This window comes from Pseudomyrmex gracilis, unplaced genomic scaffold (genome assembly GCF_002006095.1).
Source record: "Pseudomyrmex gracilis isolate BER0280 unplaced genomic scaffold, ASM200609v1 scaffold_30, whole genome shotgun sequence".
NCBI lineage: Eukaryota > Metazoa > Arthropoda > Insecta > Hymenoptera > Formicidae > Pseudomyrmex > Pseudomyrmex gracilis.
The window spans coordinates 55499-79017 of NW_018020614.1; the positions used below are offsets into that span (position 1 = coordinate 55499).

The following is a 23519-nucleotide window of genomic DNA, read 5'->3' on the forward strand; positions in this document are numbered from 1 at the left end:
AGAATTAAAGGTTCAAAAGAGGAGTAAATGAATATAAGTGTCAAAGTAGGTTTAAATAAGTATATTGGTCAGTTAAATAGGTTCAAAGTATCTTCAAAAGTTTGAAAGTAGCATCAAAATTTCGACTCGGGATGATTAGGCATATAAAAATCGCGAATAATTCTTGTATATTTTGATACATATTTTTTTATTTTTTTAATATAGTGATATATATATACAATAACATGTAATATGTCAACGTTATGTCTGGTTTTAATTTTGATTAGAATAGAAGAATTTATTCAGTTATATTTCGGAGCATATTAAAATATGTCACAGCTGTCTTAACAACCTAAAAAAACACAACAGCTGATAAGTAAATAATTAATTAATTGTTTTTAATAATTAATTAATCTGTTTTAACTTATTAGGTAACGTTTTAATTTGAATTCATTATTAATTAATTGTTTTAATAATTTGCTTATTATTGTAATAATAATAAAATGCCATCAATTACAATTGACACAAATATCTCACATCTGTGTCATTAAAGTATTTCACAGTATTATATAATTTGTGTTTACATAATTTGCAGATAAATCCACTTTGTTTCTTTACATTATAATAATAAATGGTATTTAGTAAAAAGATAAAAATGCTATTTTACAAAAAATGTAAAATTAATGCAAATTTTTGGAAAAGTATGAGTGCGTTTGTAAGTCTGTATAATAAGTTCTTACATCACCGTATGTTTTGTACGACAAGTCCATGATTTTCCCGGCGGTGACTTTAGTAGGTAAGTTCGACATGATTATCACCAGCACAATCCCTCGCGCTTTCTTATCCGGAAGACGATACCATTTAAGCTCGCACGATGTAGTAGCTACTTTCTCCGCCTGTTAAATATTATCGTATAAACTCACACATTGCAATATTTTAAATATTTCAGTAGTATACGTGGAATAAATATCGCATGATAGCGACAGATAGCAATAGTAGTTTTACACTGTTGTTGTAGTAGACAAGTTTCATCCTTTAGGAGAACAAATGTCAAATGCTCGCACGTAGTGTTCGTGCAACAGCTTGCCAAAGTTTAGCCATTTGCGACTATCGATGATTTCGTTGTCTTGAAAAATTTTTTTACCAATTCATTTTTTCAGATCCAGAAATAAATGGAATTATCACGATCATGTCTGACAAATAAGAGGCGATAGTACGCAGAAAACCCAATTCCTAAGTTGCGACAACAGTTGAAGTGCGAGCTGATGCGTTGTCAAAAATGCGATGTCAAAAAATCACTAAGAGCATCTATCTTTGCGATAAAAAGCCAGCGTTTGGCACTTGTTCTTCCGAAAGAAAAAACTCAATAACAACAGCAATGTGACACTATTGTTGCTGTGCGTCGCTTCAAATATTTATCAATCGCCTCTCGTGCTTCAATAATTGCATAAAATATTTAGTATGTTCCATCTGTTTGGGGTAAAAACTATTTTGTGATTTTCGCGCAAAATGATAAACAAGTTAAGAAAATTACAAAAGAGAATAAAAGAAAAAAAACAATATTGCCATATGTTATCGGATGTCTTATCGTAGTACGTCAGAGTGCGATACCTGAATGGTAAGCTGTTCACCGGTGTAACAAAACATGAACATATTTATCATCATAGATATAAGCGACATCAAATAACTGCATATGGCTATTGGATTGCTGTTTTCCGATTCCTATAAACAGATAAACTTTTCAAAAACTATCATTACGTTTACATGCGTGCATCATTAATTGTGTAAACTTGCTGTAAAATTATTATGTGACGTAACGCACTGTTTGATTTTCTATTAAACATTGAAAGATATTTTTTGTTCTGTATCATGTGTGGGTTATCTTATTAAAATAAAATTACAAACCACTATTATGCAATATCCTAAAATGCAGACGATTGTTGTACACCCCATCAATTCTATCAAACACATTTGTTGCAAAGTATGTTCCACCAGTCGCAAAAAACTGAAATGTATGGTTGTTGATGATATCACATCTATACAACTTCTTTTTCAAAATATAATACAGCAGATTGTTGGATACGTATTTGGAATACGAAATTATGATTGTTTATCGGTCAAATAATTGTTCTATAAACTTACAATAAATATATGTATAATCAAAATCGCACAAGTTACCGCAAACGTACTTTCGTATTCTTATCTGATGTTCCACCATGTCGGCCAACTTTCTGTTCATGTTCTGTTCATGTTCTGTTTCATGCCACTGTTCATCGGCGAGATTTCTCATCAGACCTATCAGAATTCGTAATTGTCCGCAAGCGTGCATTACAAAAATGATTACAAGGCCGCACACACCCGTCGTAATCGAAAAAGTGACCAAACCCGATACAAACTGCAACGCAAAAATCGTCTCGTAAATAGGACTGACTTGCGCGTTGATAGAAAAAAAATATCCCGGACACGGTAAGGGCTTGATCGTGATGTTCTGCGCTGTGACGATTTTTCCTTTGACAAACGGCAGGATCGATCGGAAGGAGAGCCCGCTGCTGTACATGAAGGTCGCGCAAAGCGTGATCAAGCGTCTTCCGGTTCTCGCGTATTGCATCATTGTGTCTCGCGAGTTTACGCTTCTGACGTTTCTCCAGTCCTCCTCGATGTGCTTCAGGCAGCTCTTGACCTGATCCTCGCGCAGCACTAAGTTAACATATTTGCCGATGGCCATGAAACCGAAAACGAGCAGAGGCGTCGTTTGAATTTTGACGCGCATTCTCTTCTCAAACAGCCAGAAGAGAGCGCCGGGAATCAGAACGCAGTAAAGAAGAACGTACGAAATTAAAATCAACAAAATCTTGCACACTCTCTCGCCGATTGATCTCTCACCGAAGGACGGCCACACTCCGAGCATTTGTAGAATGTTGCGCGTCAAGTAGGTGATGTACATTATATCGTCCTGATAACGTTCGTTACGCGACATCTGTTCTTGCGGAGAATAAAAGCGATGACTACGTAAACAATGATGAAAAATCTCTGAACGCCGGCTAAATCACAACTGAGATAAACATTCAATAAAATGAACTGGTTGCCTGATCGCGCTTGCGCGTTTTAAAAATTTAGATGTTGCGTGTGGAAAAGGTTTCAAATGCAACAAAGTTCTCGAGTCAAGTTGCTTACTGAAGGGAACAGCATCGTTTTCCAGTAGAATAGTTTTGTTTGTCCACGTGTCTTTTTTTTTTTAAGCGAAACTAGAGAGATACAGTTAAAGTTGCAACTTTGTTCTTCTCGATAAAACCTGCAATTTCGTTCTTTCGAACATTGACCAATAATAGTCTAACTTATATTGTACAATATACGTGGATCTATTCGTGCTACACTCACATGTGAAAGTCAACGAGAATAGACATAGAATGTGTGTGTGTGTGTGTGTGTGTCTTGTCTACGGACATTTAATACAATTATTGTGTTCTTCAACTCTGTTGCTCAAGAGAAAAAAACTTTACATGTTCGCGTTTTTCTTTATACAAGGGAAATATATTTCCGAAATATCGAGAATATATAATACGTTCAGATGTTTCGTACACACAATGAAAATTTTTATAAGATCGGATACATTTATGTATATCGTACGCATGCATATATCACAAGTGACACACAATATTATTTTACTGTTTTACGATACATATGTAACAGACACATCATATAGAGCAGAAACAGCGTTCTGCAGCGATCTGCGTCTTAATCCGTTACCTTTAGAAGCATATTAAAATATGTCACTGATGTCTTGACGATCTGAAACACGATTTTTTGCAATTATATTTGCCAGTATGATTTTTTTACTTCAAATAGATTTTTTATATTTTTTCTAAGTATTTTCTCAAAGAAGCTTCGAGCAAATTATGATAAATAATTGTAGTATAAGTAAATTTTACATTGTGCAATTTTTTACAACGTAGCAAATTTTTGTTGCAGAATTCTAGACAAGTTATTGAATGTGTTCGTTCGAAATGTGTTTCTTACATCACCGTACGTCTTGAACGACAAATCCATAATTTTCCCGGCGGTGATCTTTGTGGGTAAGTTCGACATGATCATCACGAGTACTATTCCGCGCGCTTTCTTATCCGGAAGACGATACCAATCGAGCTCGCACGACGTAGTAGCCACTCTCTCCGCCTGTTGTTAATGTATTTTTTTGCAATTTTCTTAGCAAACTATAATATGTAGATAATAAACAAGTGTATGGCGAAGAAATTACTTCCAAAAGTAAAAACAAATAAATAAAATATCAAAACATTAAAATATATTTAACTTAATTTAATAAAAGCAAATTGATATTAGTTAGTATTACTTATTAAAAAATTTTGACAGTTTGTTCCAACAATGATGTGAAAACACAATATTTATTGTTTTTTACAAACAGATGTTAATGTCATACGACGACACATCTGTGAAAAAGACTTTACAAGTTGGCACAAATAAATATAATACCTCGACAGTGAGTTGTTCACCGGTGTAACAGAACATAAACATGTTGATCATCAGTGATGTAATTGTTATAAAGTACGAGCACATAGCTATCGGATTGCTGTTTTCCCATTCCTGCAAATGCAACGGTTCTATAACCAATATGTGTAAGTGATTGCAAAAAACATATACATTTAATATCACGAACCATTATTATGCAATATCCCAGAAGACAGACAATTATCGTGCACCCCAAGAATTCTATCAAGCACGCTTGTTGCAGGGTATCCTCGACCAATTGTAAAAAACTGAAACGTCGACGGAGGAATTCGTTTTCACACAAACCAACTTATCGGCAACGATAAAAATAATTATGGTGCGTAAAAATGTAAAAGAAACAGAAAACAAAAATCGAGTCGATCACCTTCGTATTCTTATTTGGTGCTCGACCATTCTGGCCAGTTTCTCATCTACTTCGTGTTTTTTGTTTTCCCACTGCTCTTCCACGACGTTCTCCATCAGCTCCACCAGGATCTTCAGCTGACCGCAGGCGTGCATCACGAAGACGGCCGCGAGGCCGCATATACCTATTGTTATCGAGTAAGTGACTATGCCGGATAAGAACTGAATCAGGAATACCAATTCGTAAGCGGGACTGGCTTGTATGTCGAATGAGAATAAATAAGCCGGACAAGGCAGAGGTTTGATCGTGATGTTCTGCGGAGTGACGATCTTTCCTTTGGACAACGGCAGAATCGAGCGAAAAGACAGACCGCTGCCGTACATGAAGGTCGCGCAAAGCGCAACGAGACGTCTACCGGTCTTCGCGCATTCTATCATCGTATCCCGCGACTCGATGTCGCCAACAATTCTATAATCTTCCTCGATGTGTCTCAAGCAGCTTCTGATATCCTTCTGACGGAATATTAAATTGCCGTATTTGCCCGTGGCCATGAAGCCGTAGAGTATCAGCGGGATCGTTTGAACTCGGACGCGCGTTCGTCTCTCGATCACCCAGAAGAGAAGTCCCGGGATCAGAACGCCATAGAGAAGTGCGTACGAAATCACGATCAGCAGAAACTGCCGGACTCTTTTGCCGGTGCTTTCTCTTTTAAAAGACGGCCAGACTCCGAGCAAGCTAAGAACATTACGCGTTAATTGCGTGATGTACGTGACGTCGTCTCGATAATGCTCGTTGCGCAGCGACATTGTTCGGTTCATTTTGTGTATGTGAAATTTATAACACGCAAACTAGATCACGACTGATCGTTGCGAAAGGAGACCCAGCCAATCGTCGTTTTCTCTTGCGCTTGCGCGTTTTAAAGATTTAAATCGCGCAAAAGAAGAAGAGAGGGTTCGGACGACAGCGAAGTTCGCGAAGCCAACTTAGTTGCCGAGGGTCGGAATCGCTTTTCATGGAAATTATTTCTGTGTTCGCGTGTTGTTTTTTTTTTTTTTTTTTTTCTGAATCGCGCAATCTCATAAATATGATTGACTTCAACTTTGTTTCTTTTTGTATCCAAACTCGCTATTGCTGCCATCAGGAGCATTGACCGCTGAATAACATATTGGGATTACGTGGTATAGATTTGCGCGCTTCGATTTGTTTTTGTTCGCGCACAAGACTCGTTACGTTAGCAACGAGATTGTTCCCACACGCAATGGTAACAACATTGTGCAACGCGAGTGAAGTGAGAGTAATGTATTCAATGTAATATATTTTTAATGCAGTGTGTAATTAAACACAAGTGTACATACATTTTGCACGACATCTTATTTACGTTCCACAGGTAGTTGCAGAGAAAAAAATAAACTTGACAAACTTGCGATCGCGCGAAGAAACAATAGCTTCCTCCTCTCGAGAGCAGCAAATGTCTACGCGTTTGAATTCAGAGATAACCGATCGGAAAAAATTGAAACACGTCACGATCGAACAACCTAAAGCGTGAGGATCTATGGCTTTTAGTTCGTTTTTAAAAAGTCAATTTACTTATTGGCCAAATGTTCTGAAGAAGAAGTCGATGAACTTTCCTGTCTCTGATTTTTAGTCAGAGAATTTGTCACGGCCGTGACTAAAGTCAGTGCTCGGAAACTTTGAGTCGGAAACTCGAGAGTTGCTGCATACAATATTCTTCTGTCTAAAGGAAATAAGGAAAGCTTTGCTTCGAATTTCATCAAATCTCACGTTTTGATCTTGAATTTTATTAATAAGTTTCTGAAGTGCTCGCTTATCTTCCGTCAGAACAGCAGAATTATTTTCTCTACATGTCAATACTGCGATTACTTCGATCTTAAAATGTTGCTTGTTCTTAGTTACATCTTTTTTTTAAAGAAAATTATATAAACTATCGTAAATAACATATTTACGTGGGAAATGCCAGTTTTCGGAAGGTCTTCTCACGCCGCATCTCGCAAAGAAAATTCGCAAAGCAATTTGAAATACGCCATCGACGTCTTTAAGATCTACAACACGTTGCGTTCAATACACAACTAAACCGATACTTCGCGATAAACAAGAACAAATTACATCAATTCAATCTTTATAGGGGTATTGAACAATATTGTTTAATTGTTTATTGCTTGATTATTTCTTAACGTCAAGAGATTAGTTACAATCTATTTATATAAATTAATACAGTCTGTATATAGAAAATTCGGCACAAAGTCTGAATTGAATTTCGCGTTGTTCTAAACGACATTACTCACGAAAGAGAACGTAGGTATGGACATCGTCATTAGTTTGCCGGCAGTGAGCGCCACGGGATATCGAGACATCAAGATCGGCATCATCAGTTTGATCGCTATTTTCGGCGGCATGCGATACCATTCGATCGAGTAGCAAGCGGTTCCCACTTCCTGACACCGCTCTTTCAGCAGATCGCCGATGTAGCAGAATATGAACACGTTGAAAATAACCGACACGAGTCCGAAGGCGTACATGAAGATCTGTACGAACGATTCGTTGTTGTACACGTCCTAAAACGGGAGGTAGACACGGTTTGCCGAATCGTTTGTAATATCTCTTGAAATTTCTGAAAACTTCCTATTGTTTGTCAAACGTACGATTATGACGTAGTAACCGAGTAAGCATATGTTGCACGACGCGTTTACAAATTCCACAAGACATATCTCGATGAACAGATTGCTCACGACAGAAACCAATCTGGAAGATCGTCAAAACACAGGTTGCGCGAAAATACATATTGTTTACAATATGACGCGTTACTTGATATGCTCCTTACTTTAATAAACGCAAGTGTCGCGTTACGGCGGTAGTGATCCGGTCTTCGATGGAACCGGCATTGCGTTTGCCACCGTCCACGATTTCCTCAAAAACTGACGTTAATACGTTGCACTGACCGCTCACGTGCGTAACTAAGTTGGCCATTAAGCTGCAAATGCCGCAAAATACGCTGTCAGTGGTATAACCACCCAGAAGTTGTAACAAGTACACGATCTCGTACACCGGACTCGACTGTATACGATAAAATAATGTGTAATAATGTGTTTGAGTAAAACAATAAAAATTTAATTTAATTAATTAAAGACGTATCTATACATATATACGTAGACACATGTGTTATTTATTTATTTACTCTTTTCTTTAATTTACATATAATTATGTCGACACGTGTAGAGAGAATAAATCAATAAAGGAAAGAATCACATCTTGCAACCAAAGTTGAAAGCTCTTACCTTGGAATCGAGCACGAGAAGCTCGCAGGGCGACGGGTGCACTCTTATGGTAACGTTGTCCTCGTTGATCATCTTCGGCGTGACTAAAGGCAGCGTGTGATATAGTATGTCGCAGCTGAACATGAAGGTCATGGAAACGATACCGAACGTGCGGCCCATCCTGGCGTTCTTCAGCATGACCTCGCGATCCTCGGCGAGTAACACGCTCCGCCAGTCGTCGGCCACGTGACTGATGCAGATCTTGAGCTGATCCTGATGCCACAGCAGCAGAACGTATTTCGCGAAGACCATCAATAAGAAGAGCAGCGAGCATGACACGCGTATTATCAGATAGACGCTCATCTTCTCTGTGACAAATGTGTTGAGCATCCACGGCACAATGCTGAACAGCATGAGGAACGTCGCGATCAACATGGACATTTTGTGCCGAGCGATTTTGAACCGCGAGGTCTCATCGTCGGTCAGCGGCCAGGCGCCGATCGGTTTCAGCAAGCAGACGCTGATCTGCACGGCGTAGTAGAAGTCCGAGGCGTGCGATTCGTTATGCTTTGTTGTATCATCGACGAGCGTGTTCAGAAGCACGCTTCGCGATCGATTACGGTCGAGCATCTTCGTGCGCCGATGTAAGCACGTCGTCGTTCGTCTCGATCTCTTCACCAAATCGATCGCGAAATCAGAAAGAGCCACGCGGATTTCTGCCACGGGACATGCGCAAACTTCGCAACTCAACCTCGTGAATAAAAAGTCGCGACTCGCAATTTGCATTTTGTAAAAGGTTTGGTTTAAGTTTTTTACGGGGAAAGCAGCAGCTGCGTTCGAAATGAATCAGAAAAGGGTGAGAGACAGAAGGGAAATGATTGCGCATGCAGCGATGATAGCAGCAGAAAAACTTTTTTTTTTTCCAAGGAGAATCTTCGAGTTTACGCACAATGACAATTTTCTGAAAGTTTCTGATATTTTCCCCGCAAAAAAAATTGCACAACACATTAAACGCGATAGCTTTTCGCACAACTTTGTGCCCCTTGATTTTATTTGAAGTTTCCATAAGACAAGCACGTGTTTCTCCCGGCGCAAATTCTCGCATAAATTTCTAAAAATATTTACAAACATTTTTACGAACAAATGTCTCTTATACTACTTTTCTTAATTAATACTTTCGCAAAAAGTTTCAGTTGTTGTTGCGTGCTTACATAATGTCCCGCGTAGAAACTTCGCGAAGCAAGTTGAAGTACGCCATCGACGTTTTTAAAATCTACAGCGTAAAATATCGTCACTTTTGCTGTGTTCAAAATTAAAAAAAAAAAAAAAAAAAAAAAAAAAAAAAAAAACAGACAAAAACACTTTTGATAAATCAAACCGATGTGCATCTTCGAGTACTCACGTTGGAGAAACTGCTCATGGTCATTTTCAGCATTCGTCCGGCGGTGAGTTCGACCGGATAATTCGACATGATGATCGGGAAAATCAAATTGCGCGCTTTATTCTGTGGCAATCGATACCACTCGATCATGTAGCACTTGGTGCCTATCTTTTGACAGTGATCTACGAGCTGCTCGCCGATGTAGCAAAATATATATATGTTAAAAGTGATAGATACAAAGGCGAGGAAGTACACGAAGATCTGCAACATCGATTCCTGATTGTTCCAATCCTGCGCAATAACATATCAAATGAATGATAAATTAACTGAACCAAATATAAACTGTACGTTTATTTGTGATTAGCAATCTCCTCTTTATCTCCTTATTTTTTTTAGATAATCTTGAGACACATTTAATTGACGTACCACGATAACGTAATAACCGAGTAAACATATGTTGCACGAGGCGTTCACGAACTCCGCCAAACAAATCTCGTTCAGCACCTTGTCTATGTCAGAAACGAATCTGCAACGCAAACGGTGATCGAGAAAAATTGCGAACAAACGTGACGTTCCGCCTTACCTGAGTATACGGAGATGACGTGTTATAGTGGTGCTGATCCGTTGATCGATGGTGCCCCGATTGTGATCACCGCCGTCGATCATTTCCTCGAAGAAATACATCAGGATCTCGCACTGGCCGCACGCGTGGCTAACGAATTTCGCTGTCAAGCTACAAATGCCGCAGAACACGGTAAAGAGAATAAAACTTGAGCAAAATTCCAGTGCGTACGCCACTTCGTAAACTGGACTAACCTGCGCGCAATAATTGAACATCACGACATTAAAAACGTCGTGACTTGGTATACAAAACATAATTTTAAAAACCAAAACAAAAACAAAGATAACATCTGTAAAACAATAGAAAAATAGAATTATTAAAACAAACTTAGAAAAAATGAATAAAATGAAAACAGAAATCAGTGGTATAGGAAGAACATATATTTTTGCGGAGCACTCATTATTGATAAAAATATTTTAATTTTTTGAAAAGAAATTATATCTCTTCTCTTTTTCTTCTTGAATTTTCTAAATGACGAAAAAAAATGAGGAAATTCAGATATAATTACAAGGTTGGAAATATATATGTCGCGACTACATGAGTTTCGGAAGGAGTTCAACGTCGTACATCAAATTGACCTGAACGTCGAGGAAGATCAAGTCGCAGGGATTGGGGAGCGATCGAATCGTCACGTTGTCCTCGTTGACGGCAAACGGCAGGATTATGGGCATGCAAGCGTAAGGCAGACCGCTTCCGAACATAAACGCCACCGAGATGATGCCGAAGAAACGTCCTGCCTTGGCGTTTGCCAGCATGATCTGACGGTCTTTGGCCATCGTCGTGCTGAGCCAATCTTCGATGATTAGGTCGATGCACGATCTGATCTCGTTCCGATGGCACAGCAGCAGCAAGTACCTCAGAAAAACGGTAATCGAGAATATCAACGGACACGCGGTTCTCACGATCTCGTAGAAACTCATCTTGGCGGTGATGATGCATGTGATCCACGGAACGATCATGAAGAGCTGAAGAAACGTAACGATCACGATCGACGAGCCGTGCACAAGAGTTTTCAGCTTGGTGGCTCGTTGCTGCAGCGGCCAGGCACCGATCGGCTTCAACAGCCAGATGCTGACCTGCGCGGCGTAATAGAAATCCAAAAGCAGATCGTCGTCCCGCACCGAGTTCGTCTCGTTCATGATCGGGCGTGAACTTGATGATCACTCGACGGCGACTACTAGCGGTTACTCATGAAAGGTGAACAGTCACAAAGGTGTTAGTAAGCATGCGCAAGATGCACTTGTCAGTTTCTCCGACAATGATTAAAACAATCTCCGATTCTCACATTCGTGACTCGCATTCGTGGAAACGTATCGATGAGCTTAAGAAAAAAGTATAGTTCTGGACAGCAAAAAGGGGAGATACTAATAGTACTTCGAGAAACTTCAAAACGACGGGGACGCGCACGGTTGCGAGGAAAAAGTTCGACGCCGACCGGGGGATCGCGCTTCTCAGTTTGATCGCGTTTCTTTCTGCAAAAAGGGAGAAAGAGAGAATTGCGGTTGAATGTTCGCGATATGTTATGTCTCTAGCAATTAGTAACGCACCGTAGCGATTTTATTTGACTTTTTTTATTCAACTCGCAAATGTCGCCTTTGACAAAACGCGGATAAGACGAAGAAGTGTTACAATCTGTGTGTGATCTGTGTGAGTGAAGGTAAGAATATCGATCTTTTCAGCGAGATACATTTTACAGTTCAATGAGATAACATGTAATCTCTCTCACGATGCGATCATTCGAATAAAATTCAAATACGCCGCTGATGTCTTGCATACCTGTAGACACGAAACGACAATTGAGTTGCTCGGGAAACTGTTCGGATTATCGTAAAAGAATAGAACATACTCACATCGCAAAAACTCTGGAGCGAGATATCAAACATTTTACCAGCTGTCAAGGCTGACGGACGGCTTGATCTGACCATCACCATGATTAAATTGCCAACGTTTTTCGTCGGCAATGTGTACCAGTCGATGAAATACGATGTTTCTCCGATTTTGATGCTCTTTTTTCGATCGCGTCAAAGTTCGAGTGTGTAATAGAAACAACAATTGTTATTGAAAAGTAAGATTTTCAAGATGTGATACCTACCTCTTCTTTGAGACGATCGCCGATAGACGATAACGTAAAAACATTCACCAGAATCGAAGTCACCAGGATGAAATATATAATTGTGCCTAATATCTGATTGTCTTCCCATTCCTGAAATAAATTTCTGTAGAAACAGAGTTTTACATTTTTTTTTCTTCATCTCTCGCGACGCGATACAACGAATGTTTCGAAATACCTTGAGAACTCCGTACTCCAGAAAACATATGATGATAGTACATCCGACCATTTCCGATAGAAAAACGAAGTTTAACGACTTCTCGATCATTTCAACGTATCTGTGCAATAATATTTTTATGAGAACTACGATAAAAAATAAAAAATATGCAATTCTTATATGAAAAACTACATTATTTAAAACCTCTGCACCGTGTCTGTTATGTTCCGCACAACAAAAATACTTGATGAGACATTTCAGATGTACAGTTCTTGCCTCTTCTCTTTATGTTAATTATAATTGAATCAAAAAGCTTTTCCGACCTGAGAGCTTGTATGTGCTCGACGATGACGTGGCCGAATCGCTCGTGGAGATCGCGAGTTCTATCCACCAGAAGTGTTTCCATGTGAGCGCGAGCAATCTCGAACAAGCAGCAGGCGTGCATCACGCAGGTGGCAATCAGGCTGTAAACGCCGCAGTTCGTCGACAGGATGATGGTGCTGAACAGAATCTGCATGACGAACAGGATTTCGTAGAACGGTGAGTTCTCCACCACGAAGAAGACGTAGTCGCTGAGATACGGCAGAGGTAAGTGCGTCGTGTTGTCCTCCTTCACGATCTTGTCCGCCACCAGCGGCATGATTATGTGATAGGGTAACGCGCCGCCGTAGAGCAGTCCCAGATACATTATCGTGAACTGCCTCCCGATCTTGGCGTTTCTCATCATCACCAAATAATCCTCCTCGCTTTTCACATCTCTGTACTGCATCTCTATCTGCTGCAGGCAGCACTTGATGTCGTCCCGATTGATGATCATCGTCCAGAACTTGACGATGCCCAGCAGACTGAACACCTGGGCTGCTATCACCTTCATGTACCTGGTGAGATCCTCCGCGTCGAAGAAGGTGTATATGATGTGGGGCACGAGCAGAAAGCACATCAGGCTGAACATGAAGCTCGTCTGGAGAACGTACTTGACCTTGTCGAGCACAGACTCATCTCGGTCGAGGGGCCAAATGCCAACGGGAGTCAACAGAATCTTAGCGACTTTCACCACGTATTCCGTGTCGGATCTGTAATTGAAGTTCCGGAACAGAGCGCGATCGTCGGCCGATGATGACATACCCGTGATTTTTTTGTTATGTATAATTGTTTGATTGCGCTTCGTGCGTTTGATTTCCGTTTACAAGGACGACGCGCTCACCCCTGGCGAGCTGAAACGTGAAACGCCTGCGTGCAAGAAGTTCGCGACAACTTTGTACACAGGGTGGACTACCTTCTCAGAATCGTCGCAACTTACAGTGGGAAGGAAAATGTGTATGATTTCGCGATGATTACGCAGGCGCTGTGAGAACATGAAGCGAAGAAGCAAAGAAGCGAAGGTTTATTGCGCTGTTGACTGTTGCACGACGTAAGATGTCGAAAACGAATGTATTTCCAATAAATCGAAGAAGAATCAACAAAGCGAAATCTATTTTAGAGATGTCCTTTGCGCGCGTGTTTAAACCAATTCCACAGATATTGCAATGACTGATACAATCAAGTATATTATTTAATTATAAATTGTTCGATCAGATTTCGAGTGCCGCGTCTTATGTATTAAAAAATCAAATCTTTATTTATATCTAATTACGTATACGTGATTGTAATAGTGAAGTATTTTAATCGCAAGTAAAGTGTTATTTTAATGCGCAACTATAAACTTGGTGACGAACAAATATTTTGTGCACACTTTGTTTTTACAATCAAACTGTCAGCGCCTGCCATTTGCATCGGTAAGTCTCGTTTTATTTTGTATAATATTTTCTTTCACGCAATCAAACTGTTCTTGACAATTTTATCGCAATCGCGATAATTGCAGAACAAAGATATATTATTTTTCTGATTACTACTTCGATGAAACTTTTCGATAAAAGTACAGAAGAGAAAAAAAAAGGGTTTTGAAAGGGGAATAATACCGCAAAAGTTTTAAACAAAGTATATATACACGTAATCCGCAAAATTAGATGCAATTCAGAACTACAATCTGAACAAATGTCTTGCACAAGAAAAAATAGAGATAAATAAAGTTATTACATGTAATGTTGTTTGAAGAGCTAGAAATAGATATTTGCCGTGCGTCGTAAGAATTTCCAAATGCGCATTTTCAAAAATTGTTACAAATACAGCAAACTGCTCTTGAATCCTGATAAAGTGAACTGAAATGTCTACGAAACGTCAATATGAAAATAATATTAATGCGATTTCCAATCCGAGAACCATATTTGGAAGTTCTTGAAAAACACGCGAAAGCATCAAATATACAATATAATGTTTGTTCGACAGAGGTAATGGTAATGACAATGGTAAACTACAATTATCGTGTTTCGTTGGCAAATAAAAAAACAAAATACATGAAATGCGTATACGTGTATGTATATATTTGACGGGTGACAGTAACAATCGAACATGTACGTAATAGATTTCCGATAATTGATACGCGAATATATCGGAATTCATGTGGTCATCGCTCGTATAAAATTGAAATATGCCGCTGACGTTTTGCAAACCTGTAAAAGCGCCACATGAACGATACAAGCTATGGCAAAAAAAAATATCACTTATTACTTTTTATATATAACAAAGAGAGTACGTACTTCACAGAATCCTCCCAGGGAGAGATCGAATATCTTCGCGGCAGTTAGAGTTGACGGCCGGCCTGATCTGATCATTATCAAAATTAAATCACCTACGATATTTGTCGGCAGATTGTACCACTCGATAAAATACGACGACTCTCCGACCTTTTCGCTCTTGGTAATTACATGAAAATAAATAGACTACGCAATGATTTTACAATAAAAAAAAAAAACTTTGACTTTGCAAATAAATATTTGCAATATTTAATTTTTAATTGCGCGATATGATATATGTTATATAAAATATTGTGTAGTATAACAATTGTTCTGTAACGTCTACCTCTTCCTTGAGACGATCACCAATAGCCGATATGATGTAAACATTTACAAATATCGACGTCATTAGGACAAAATACGTGCTCATGGGTAAGATCTCCCCGTCTTCCCATTCCTAAGATAAATTTTTTATAAACTGTAATGTAGCGGAATCTTTGACTTGCTTAATTTTAATGTCGCAAGTACCTTAACAACGCCGAATTCCAGAAAACATATGATAATGGTGCATCCGACCATCTCGCATAAGAAAACAATATTTAACGATTTTTCAATCATCTCTGCGAATCTGTAATGCATTTTTTGTCACATTCAGCGAGTAAAAATAAAACAACGTAATTAAAACGCGTGTGTGTGAAAGTATTTTTTCTCCTACGTCATAGTTGCTTGCGATTTGCGTGGCGTTGAGTTTCGAAAATTTGTTTTTTTGAGAAACGTCAAATGTGCGACCGACGATCATTTTCTCACCTGATCGCTTCCATGTGATTCTCGATTATTCGGCCGAATCGTTTATGGAGATTGTCAGTCCCGTTGCTGAGAGCCGTGTCCATTTGCCTGCGCACGACCTGGAACAAGCAGCAGCTGTGCATCACGCAGTTGGCGATCAGGCTGTAAACACCGCAGTTGGTCGAGAGAATGATGCTGCTGATCATGATCTGCGAGACAAACAGGATCTCGTACATCGGCGAGTCCTCGATCACGAAGAAGACGTAGTCGCTGAGATACGGCAGAGGTATCTGCGTCGTGTTGTCCGCCTTCACGATTCTCTCCTGGAGCAGCGGCATGATTATGTGGTAAGGCAGTGCGCCACCGTACGACAGTCCCAAATACGTAACCGTGAAAAGTCTGCCGATCCGGGCGTTCTTCGTCATCACCAGTCGATCCTCCTCGCACTCGACGTCCCGATACTGGATCTCTATCTGTTGCAGACAGTTCCGAATCCCTTCTCTGTTGATGATCATCGTCCAGAATTTGATGATGCCCAGCAGACTGAACACCTGCGCAGCTATTACTTTCATGTATCTGGTCAGATCTTCCGCGTCGAAGAAGGTGTATATGACGTGCGGAATCAGCAGAAAGCACATCAGACAGAATAATAGGCTTGTCTGAACGTAGGTCTTGATCTTGTCGGATGTGGAATTGCCTCGGTAGAGCGGCCAGATACCGACGGGCGTTAATAGAGTCTTGGCCACTTTTACGACGTACTCGGTGTCGGATTTATAATTGAGATTCCGAAACAGCGCGTGGTCGTTGTTCTCCGTCATCGTTCGGATCTTTTAGCTCGTAAATTTTTTTATTTCTCGTATGTCGACCGACGGAGGCCCGATCGTGTCTTGTGCGACAACCAATCGCGGAGATCCGCGTGCATGTGAAGTTTGCCTCCCTGCAACGATTTTCCGTAATCTGCTGAAATTGTTGCAACTTTGAGCAGCAAGAAAAATTGTTTGTAGAATTTCAGTGGCGACGCATGCGCTCTGTCGCAGTAGTCTTTGAACTTCGAGTCTTCTGGAGCTTCATTCTTCTGCGTTACGTTAATGCGTAGAGTTCTCTACAAAAGGCAATTCAACGTGAAGTATATTCGGAACGTGAGTAGACTCGTCGAGCAATAAAAATCGAAATGTGTTTGAAACGCTCGATTATTTCTTGGATCTGGAATATAATTTCTACGGCATTCGAAAAAATTTGAACAAATCGCAATCGTGAAAATACGCGCAATCGTGAAAATCGTCTTGTCTCTCGATATTAATCACCGGGAAATATTTCATTACCAAGTACAGTGCTCGTGAGCGATAATTCGAGTAAGCAAGTACTTGACGTATCTATCGATAAGACATTGCATTCTTTTTAACGTTCTTACGAAGAATAGCGAAGCGATGAGATTTGCGGTGATTAAGACAGAGATTGTTAAATCACTTCCAGTAGCGATCGTAGTAGAGCCGACTGCTATTCGCGCAATTCCGATCATGTCGTGCGATCGGGACAGTGAGTGTTCGTTGTAGAAATTTAGATAAAAATGTCAGAAATACGCGTTTTTGATTTTTTTTTCAGGCACAATATGGGAAATGCAAAAGAACACGTTGACGATGTTTGCGTCGGAGATCGTCGGCACGGGTATTCTCATATTTCTCGGTTGCATGGGATGTATCGGCGTCATGGGACCCACACCACCTCCGCCATTGCAAATGGCGCTAACTTTCGGCTTAACAGTGAATCTCATAATTATGGTACGCATAATTAATTTCGATGAATTTTCTGTAATATCAATTAATAATAATTCTATAATTAATATTTTATATTAACTAAAATTTTATAATGAGAAAATTTCAGAAGAAGAGATATTTTAAGTTAATTCGAGAAAAAACAAATTTTTTGAAGCAATTTGTTTTTGGAAATTAATTAATTTTTTTTGTGATGTATGTGTGTATACGAGAGTGATCTAATAAGTGTTTAATAGATTTTTTCTATATAAAAATTGATTTTGCGCCAACATTTCTCAGATGCTCGGTCATGTGAGCGGTGCGCATCTTAATCCGGCTGTTACTATCGGTTCCGTCATCGTGGGTCTGAAATCGATCCCGACGGGTGTAATTTACATTCTGGGCCAGTTTATCGGTGCTACTTTGGGATATTGGCTCTTAAAAGTGCTCTTATTTCTTTTGCTATTGCTAATATTCCGACTATTTTATTTATCTTGTTAAAATATCAAATAATAAACAATCGTTCTCATAATTTGATAGACGATAACGCCTGAGGAGTTGTTCAGTGATGGAAATTCGAATTCGACCGGTGTTTGTGTTACGGTTGTTCATCCGGGAATCAGCAGTGCTCAGGCCGTGCTGATCGAGGTGTTTTGCACGAGTTTCATACTTTGCGCGGCGTGCGCCACGTGGGATCCTCGATGCGCTCACACCACGGATTCGACCGCGCTCAGATTCGGCCTGTCAGTCGCCGCCATTTCCTTCGCTGCGGTAAAGAGTCTTATAAACAATATAACAGAGACATATTTCAATAGCGAGCACAGAAATGCAATAATATTTTTTAATGCACACTATTCTAAATCCAGATATGACAAGTTGTTTTTGACATGCAATCGATGTTGAAAGACAAAGAGATTGATACGTTAAATAATTATGTTGTAAATTCTATTATTTGACGTATCAATATCCGTACGTACGGTTCTATATAATAGATATTTTATATATGATATTCTTACATTTCGATAATTTATTTTGTTCTATCCCTTTAGAGCCCGTATACGGGTTGCAGTATGAATCCAGCTCGAACATTTGGTCCTGCGTTCTGGAATGATGCTTGGAAGGATCAATGGGTAGGTTATAAAATAAAACTTTACTTCAGATTAGATTGTATTATGCACATTACACAAGTGGATTACGTAAATCGCACTTGTGTAATCTGTTTCAAGAATTTATATAAAACTATTTTTTTAATATAATATATGTGCGATAGCAAAAACGCTGATTGCAGCACCGATAACAAAATTGTAGATAATAATATTATCAGCTTATTTAAACATAAATAATTTTTTAACACGGTGTTCACGAGACACATTCCAAGAGATACGCAATAATTATTGTATTTTTTTATTATAAAAATAATATTCTTTATTTTTCATCTCTTTGTTATTTATAAATTTTCTTTATTATTTATGACATTGTTTAATTGTTTTTTTTCTTCAGATTTATTGGATCGGACCTACGTTGGGAGCTTTACTCGGAACGTATACTTATCAGATACTATTTGCGGAAAATACTTTGAGAAAGAAATTTTTTATTTTAACCAAGGACGAGAAGTCAAGTTCCGTTTTGTCGCATTTGGATAACGCACATAACAACATTCAGCTTCAATAAGTTTTTACGATAAATTGTCATAGTCTGTGTAAATGTGAAGAAAAGACACTTCTTGTAAGTATTCTTAGAAAAAAAACACATCTGCATGACAAAAAAACCATACTTACGCTCATTATTTATTGAATCGATGGAGATAATTATTATCTTTTGTTTAAATTATCATTCATCGGTCATTCTATCTTTAAAGTAACTTGAAGTTTTAGTAGATGGCGGACGTGATGCGCGCGCCATTACGATGCTTGATACAATAGAATACAATTTTCTTGTTCTATTCAAAATTCTCTTCTTATTCTCAATATTGTGTAAAACTGCTTTTTTGTCAAGTGCAAAACAATTGTACATATAACATAAGTATAAAATTATTATACTATATCGCATTATAATTTACAAAAGACAAAACTTATAAAAGATAATCGATAAAAGCGCGTGAATCGATTGTAGACAATGTTGCGAGCAACATTATGCAATTGTGTGTACAAAGCGTATTATATATTTGTCTAAGTATAAATAAATAATTATATATACTTAAAATTTGTAAAACAATTTATTTGTTTGTACACGATAACAAAGATATATTTGCGAAATATAATATTTAAAATACGAATTTTTCTTTCTCTCTGGAAAGTAGACTATGTTTTATCACGGACGAGATCCATTATGATATAGACGATATATATATATATGTACATCTCTCTTGGAGACTTTTCTAGAATATCAAAGACCCTACGCTGCGTTCTGTATTATTATCTTTTTATTTTTAGACTCTTCTTTTTCTGTCTTCTCATCTGCACGACGATGTTCTCCCGCTGCGATTTTTTTTGTGACTCCTTTTGCAGTTTCTTGAGAAAAATAAGAACAGACGGGGTATTTTTATCGGAAATTTCCATACAGCTCGTACGCATCACATGATGTCACAAAGTGATTGAAAAATCTCGATTCTTTTTAAAGTTGTTTATTACGTTAACATCAAGATGAGCGCATTCAGAATAAAACGAAACAGTTCACGTAGCTTATACCGATCTCTCAGTGTCCAAACCAAGCTGTTTCTTTGTAAATTAAAATCTTCTGTCATTTTAAATACAGAAAAAAAACACAATCTTTGTTTAAGCAATATACTTTTTGACATGCATGTGAAGAAGTCGCGATAAACACGTGACAAAACTAATGCATAATTGTACGATTGCAGCTATACACGTGTAATTGCAACGCAATTTATTCTCTCAACGTGCACGAACACCGGTAACGGATAACGCGCATGCGCAACGTGGTTCATCAACCTTTACCCAGCGACACACTCTCGGGGCCGACTGGGACCTGGTCATAGAAACGATCGATACCTGCTGGGCGTTTCACGGACGTTTCGAGAACGCGCGGCCGGGGAACAGGCAGCGCGTTCGCACACACCTTGCGTGTGAGTGCCCAAACCGCCCAAAAACCGCTCTATTGTAGAATTAATGCGTACTTGAAGTATTGTCATGTTGCAAGTGTCACAGGCGGATCGTTGCGGACCGGCTTCGAGCAACAATCGCGAACCGGTTGGCTTCTTTGGTCGCGCAACCGGAATTCGAGATTCGCGAGAAAAGTTGCCGGGCGTACGTACGGTATGTGCGTACATACGCGCCGGTCGGATGTGCGCAACATCATCATCCCGGGCGTGACTGCGTTGAGTTCAAGGTCGCCAGCGAGGCGCAACTAAAATTAGTCCGACGGCTAAGCAGATTATCGTGTGCTCGGGCGAGCATGAAGCCGGCCGCGGCTGTGAGAGTACGTTATTTATGTAGCAACTTGGGACAAGGGTAGCCAAGGGGTGTCTCTCTGGTGACGAGAGGTAAACTTTGCTTGTCATTCAGGAGAGGGAGAATTGTTGCTGCGTACTTCATTCTCTTTCGCGGGGCGAAGTTCCGAATCCCGAGAATCGATTAGGATGAGGCAACCCATGTTTTCCGTTGCGTAATATATGTGTTTTCATCCCTCAACAACGCAGTTATTATCCCTGCCCCTGTGATAAAGTATAATAACTTTTTTCAGATTTAATATAGCGAGGGATGTTAGAAGGGTAATGTTGCGCAACTCTATGCGTAATTCGCTCTCTGACTGTCCATGCGACGTGTGTATTTTAAGAAAACAAACTTGTCCCCAGATCATTGTTCTAACACGAGTCTGTCATTTGCGTGGGAAGGTTTTTAATATTAGTCGCAACGTTGTTTTATACTTTACATGTATTATAAATATAAAAATTGTTGTGCATATAGATTTTATCACACGTAATTTGCAATATCACGTATTGCAAATTGCAAAACAATTACGAGAGAAATAACAGATAAAATGCAATAATAATGAATCGCGAGAGAAGAGCACGCATTTATTCCGTTGGTTGAGGCTGGCGCACACTTGCGCGCGCGTACACACACGTACAAACATACACACTTTCTACACGTTATATATATACAACTCGCTTCCTGCATCTATCGATTAGCTGCTGCTGCAGCCTCGACTGTTCTCGAACACGATGGAAACATCATAGAGTGCAATATCTGCGCTCACAATTAGCCAAATTCGGTCATTTATTTTTTATATAAAACGTATTTTCTAGAAAAATACTCGCAAAACTTGTACAAGACGTTGTGTATCGCGATTATCTCGCACTTAAACCGCAAACAATCCGCAGGAAAACCTCACAAAGATTATCACGTTCGTATCTAGCGTTAAAATGGACTTTTTAAACGTTATTTTCTATAAACTGCGAACTTAGAATATTTAAATGTTTGTCGCCCGCATGCCGCAAAACTCGCTAGTTGCGAGCGCGTTTCGTATCGCAAAGAGAGATTCTTCCTCGTGAGATCGGAAAAAGCGTGTTCTCGACTCGCTATAACAGTAAATTATTTTACTAACGATACGTTATTTGCTACTAACTGTTAACCATTTTCCGCGACGACCGGTCTCGAGCGCGCGTTGCATCGAGAAAGTTCCCACAGGCCGCTCCCGTTCAGAGCGCAACATTGTTAGCAACCGTCTATCTTCTTCGCATTTCATTACGTCGCTCTGAATGACACCTGAATGTAACGAAGTATCTGCGAGATCCCGTGCGTATATAAAGTAGTACGCAAGTATAAGTAGTAGTTTCGTTCACCCTTTCATCTACATAGTCTAATCCTTGGCCGTTGTTAGTCCACAAAAAACGATCTCTCTCACTCTTTTTCTTTGTCGCGAGAGAAGAGATAAGTATCAGCGAGACCCTCTCTTCGCGTATAAATACAGTTCTGAATAAAATTGCATTAATTGCGTATCTGCTTAAAGAGAAGTTCTTTTGTAGCTGAAAATACATTCGACCCGGGCGAACTAACGAACGATATGAAAGGGAAATCAATACAGCCCCCGTGGTACCGTGTAAATACACCCGAGAAGAGAGAGAGAAGCGAACGTAATATTATGCAATCTCGTTGTATCGCGGCTATTATGCGTTATAATAAAACCGTGTTAAAAAAAAAAAAAACGTACGCTACATTTTCGGTATTCTTCTGCGGTTTTTCTTGCTAGACCATTGCGAGAATTTGCTTTTCTAATGTAAAATGCAGATTTAACATTTTTTTTTTTCTATCTCGGTTGCATGTGTGCGATGCGCGAAGAAGTGTATTGTGCTACGATTCGCCGCATCTGCTGCTAAATGCGAAAAAAATGGGTTAGCGATGCTTGCGAAATGTTTGTGTGCCGGCTGATTCTCACGCTGTTATCGGCGCTTATATCGGCGCATATATGAGTTAAGCCGGCGTCCGTGATGTTTGCAAACACGTTGTTGCGTCGCGTGTCCGTTCGTCGGGCCGCACCTCAAAAAATTTCGTAAAAATAATCATCGGTCGTGTAGGGAGAACTCGATAAAAACACCGCACCGGCTAGAAGGTCATCCAGACTACTGCCTGCGTAGTAAAGGAAATCCCACCACGACGAACGGACGAATGGACGTTCTCTCCATCGAGCGTCGAAACTGCGTTTCAGCGTTTCAATGTGTGGCGCACGCCATGAATTTCTCAATGTTGTATCGCCAAACCGACGACGTTCTTCTCTCTCTCTCTCTTTTATTAGCATCATTCGCACAATGAAGTACAAACAAATATAAACTTCGTAATCTGTCTGTTAATTGCGATCTTATACGCGGCGATAACGGAACTCTCGTTATCGCGCACGTTTGCCTGAAGGCTGAATTTGCGTGTCGTCTTTACCAAGTCAATGTAAATTAGCCGTCGCGTATAATCAGCCGTGCAAAGAAAATAGGCGACCTCTTGAGAAATAAGTAATTACCAACAGAACAAACGG

The 23519-nt window shown here is 39.5% G+C and overlaps 7 protein-coding genes across 7 annotated transcripts; 1 reads left to right on the forward strand and 6 right to left on the reverse strand.

The window, feature by feature from the left end:
* Positions 1-277: 277 nt before the first annotated feature.
* LOC109852524 (odorant receptor 13a-like) lies at positions 278-2956 on the reverse strand. Its single transcript, XM_020423742.1, has 5 exons — positions 2169-2956; positions 1885-1984; positions 1591-1701; positions 720-875; positions 278-331 (listed from the first exon to the last, which is right to left on the reverse strand). The coding sequence occupies exons 1-5, from the start codon at positions 2954-2956 to the stop codon at positions 278-280; spliced, it is 1209 nt and encodes a 402-aa protein (XP_020279331.1).
* Positions 2957-3714: 758 nt separating this feature from the next.
* On the reverse strand, positions 3715-5652 carry LOC109852478 (odorant receptor 13a-like). Its single transcript, XM_020423674.1, has 5 exons — positions 4868-5652; positions 4652-4751; positions 4468-4578; positions 3997-4152; positions 3715-3768 (listed from the first exon to the last, which is right to left on the reverse strand). Exons 1-5 carry the CDS (start codon positions 5650-5652, stop codon positions 3715-3717), a joined length of 1206 nt encoding a protein of 401 aa, XP_020279263.1.
* A 1479-nt stretch (positions 5653-7131) lies between these two features.
* On the reverse strand, positions 7132-8748 carry LOC109852479 (odorant receptor 43a-like). The gene is made up of 4 exons (XM_020423676.1): positions 8140-8748; positions 7686-7918; positions 7507-7606; positions 7132-7419 (listed from the first exon to the last, which is right to left on the reverse strand). The coding sequence occupies exons 1-4, from the start codon at positions 8746-8748 to the stop codon at positions 7132-7134; spliced, it is 1230 nt and encodes a 409-aa protein (XP_020279265.1).
* A 577-nt stretch (positions 8749-9325) lies between these two features.
* LOC109852480 (odorant receptor 13a-like) lies at positions 9326-11260 on the reverse strand. Its single transcript, XM_020423677.1, has 5 exons — positions 10700-11260; positions 10083-10315; positions 9926-10025; positions 9521-9790; positions 9326-9391 (listed from the first exon to the last, which is right to left on the reverse strand). Exons 1-5 carry the CDS (start codon positions 11258-11260, stop codon positions 9326-9328), a joined length of 1230 nt encoding a protein of 409 aa, XP_020279266.1.
* A 583-nt stretch (positions 11261-11843) lies between these two features.
* On the reverse strand, positions 11844-13511 carry LOC109852481 (putative odorant receptor 69a). Its single transcript, XM_020423678.1, has 5 exons — positions 12712-13511; positions 12410-12509; positions 12214-12324; positions 11972-12127; positions 11844-11897 (listed from the first exon to the last, which is right to left on the reverse strand). Exons 1-5 carry the CDS (start codon positions 13509-13511, stop codon positions 11844-11846), a joined length of 1221 nt encoding a protein of 406 aa, XP_020279267.1.
* Positions 13512-14883: 1372 nt separating this feature from the next.
* On the reverse strand, positions 14884-16604 carry LOC109852482 (odorant receptor 13a-like). The gene is made up of 5 exons (XM_020423679.1): positions 15808-16604; positions 15529-15628; positions 15347-15457; positions 15025-15207; positions 14884-14937 (listed from the first exon to the last, which is right to left on the reverse strand). The coding sequence occupies exons 1-5, from the start codon at positions 16602-16604 to the stop codon at positions 14884-14886; spliced, it is 1245 nt and encodes a 414-aa protein (XP_020279268.1).
* A 612-nt stretch (positions 16605-17216) lies between these two features.
* On the forward strand, positions 17217-19760 carry LOC109852518 (aquaporin AQPAe.a-like). The gene is made up of 6 exons (XM_020423733.1): positions 17217-17322; positions 17389-17564; positions 17838-17981; positions 18078-18308; positions 18587-18667; positions 19038-19760. Exons 1-6 carry the CDS (start codon positions 17304-17306, stop codon positions 19206-19208), a joined length of 822 nt encoding a protein of 273 aa, XP_020279322.1. The 5' UTR covers positions 17217-17303; the 3' UTR covers positions 19209-19760.
* The last annotated feature ends 3759 nt before the right edge of the window (positions 19761-23519 follow it).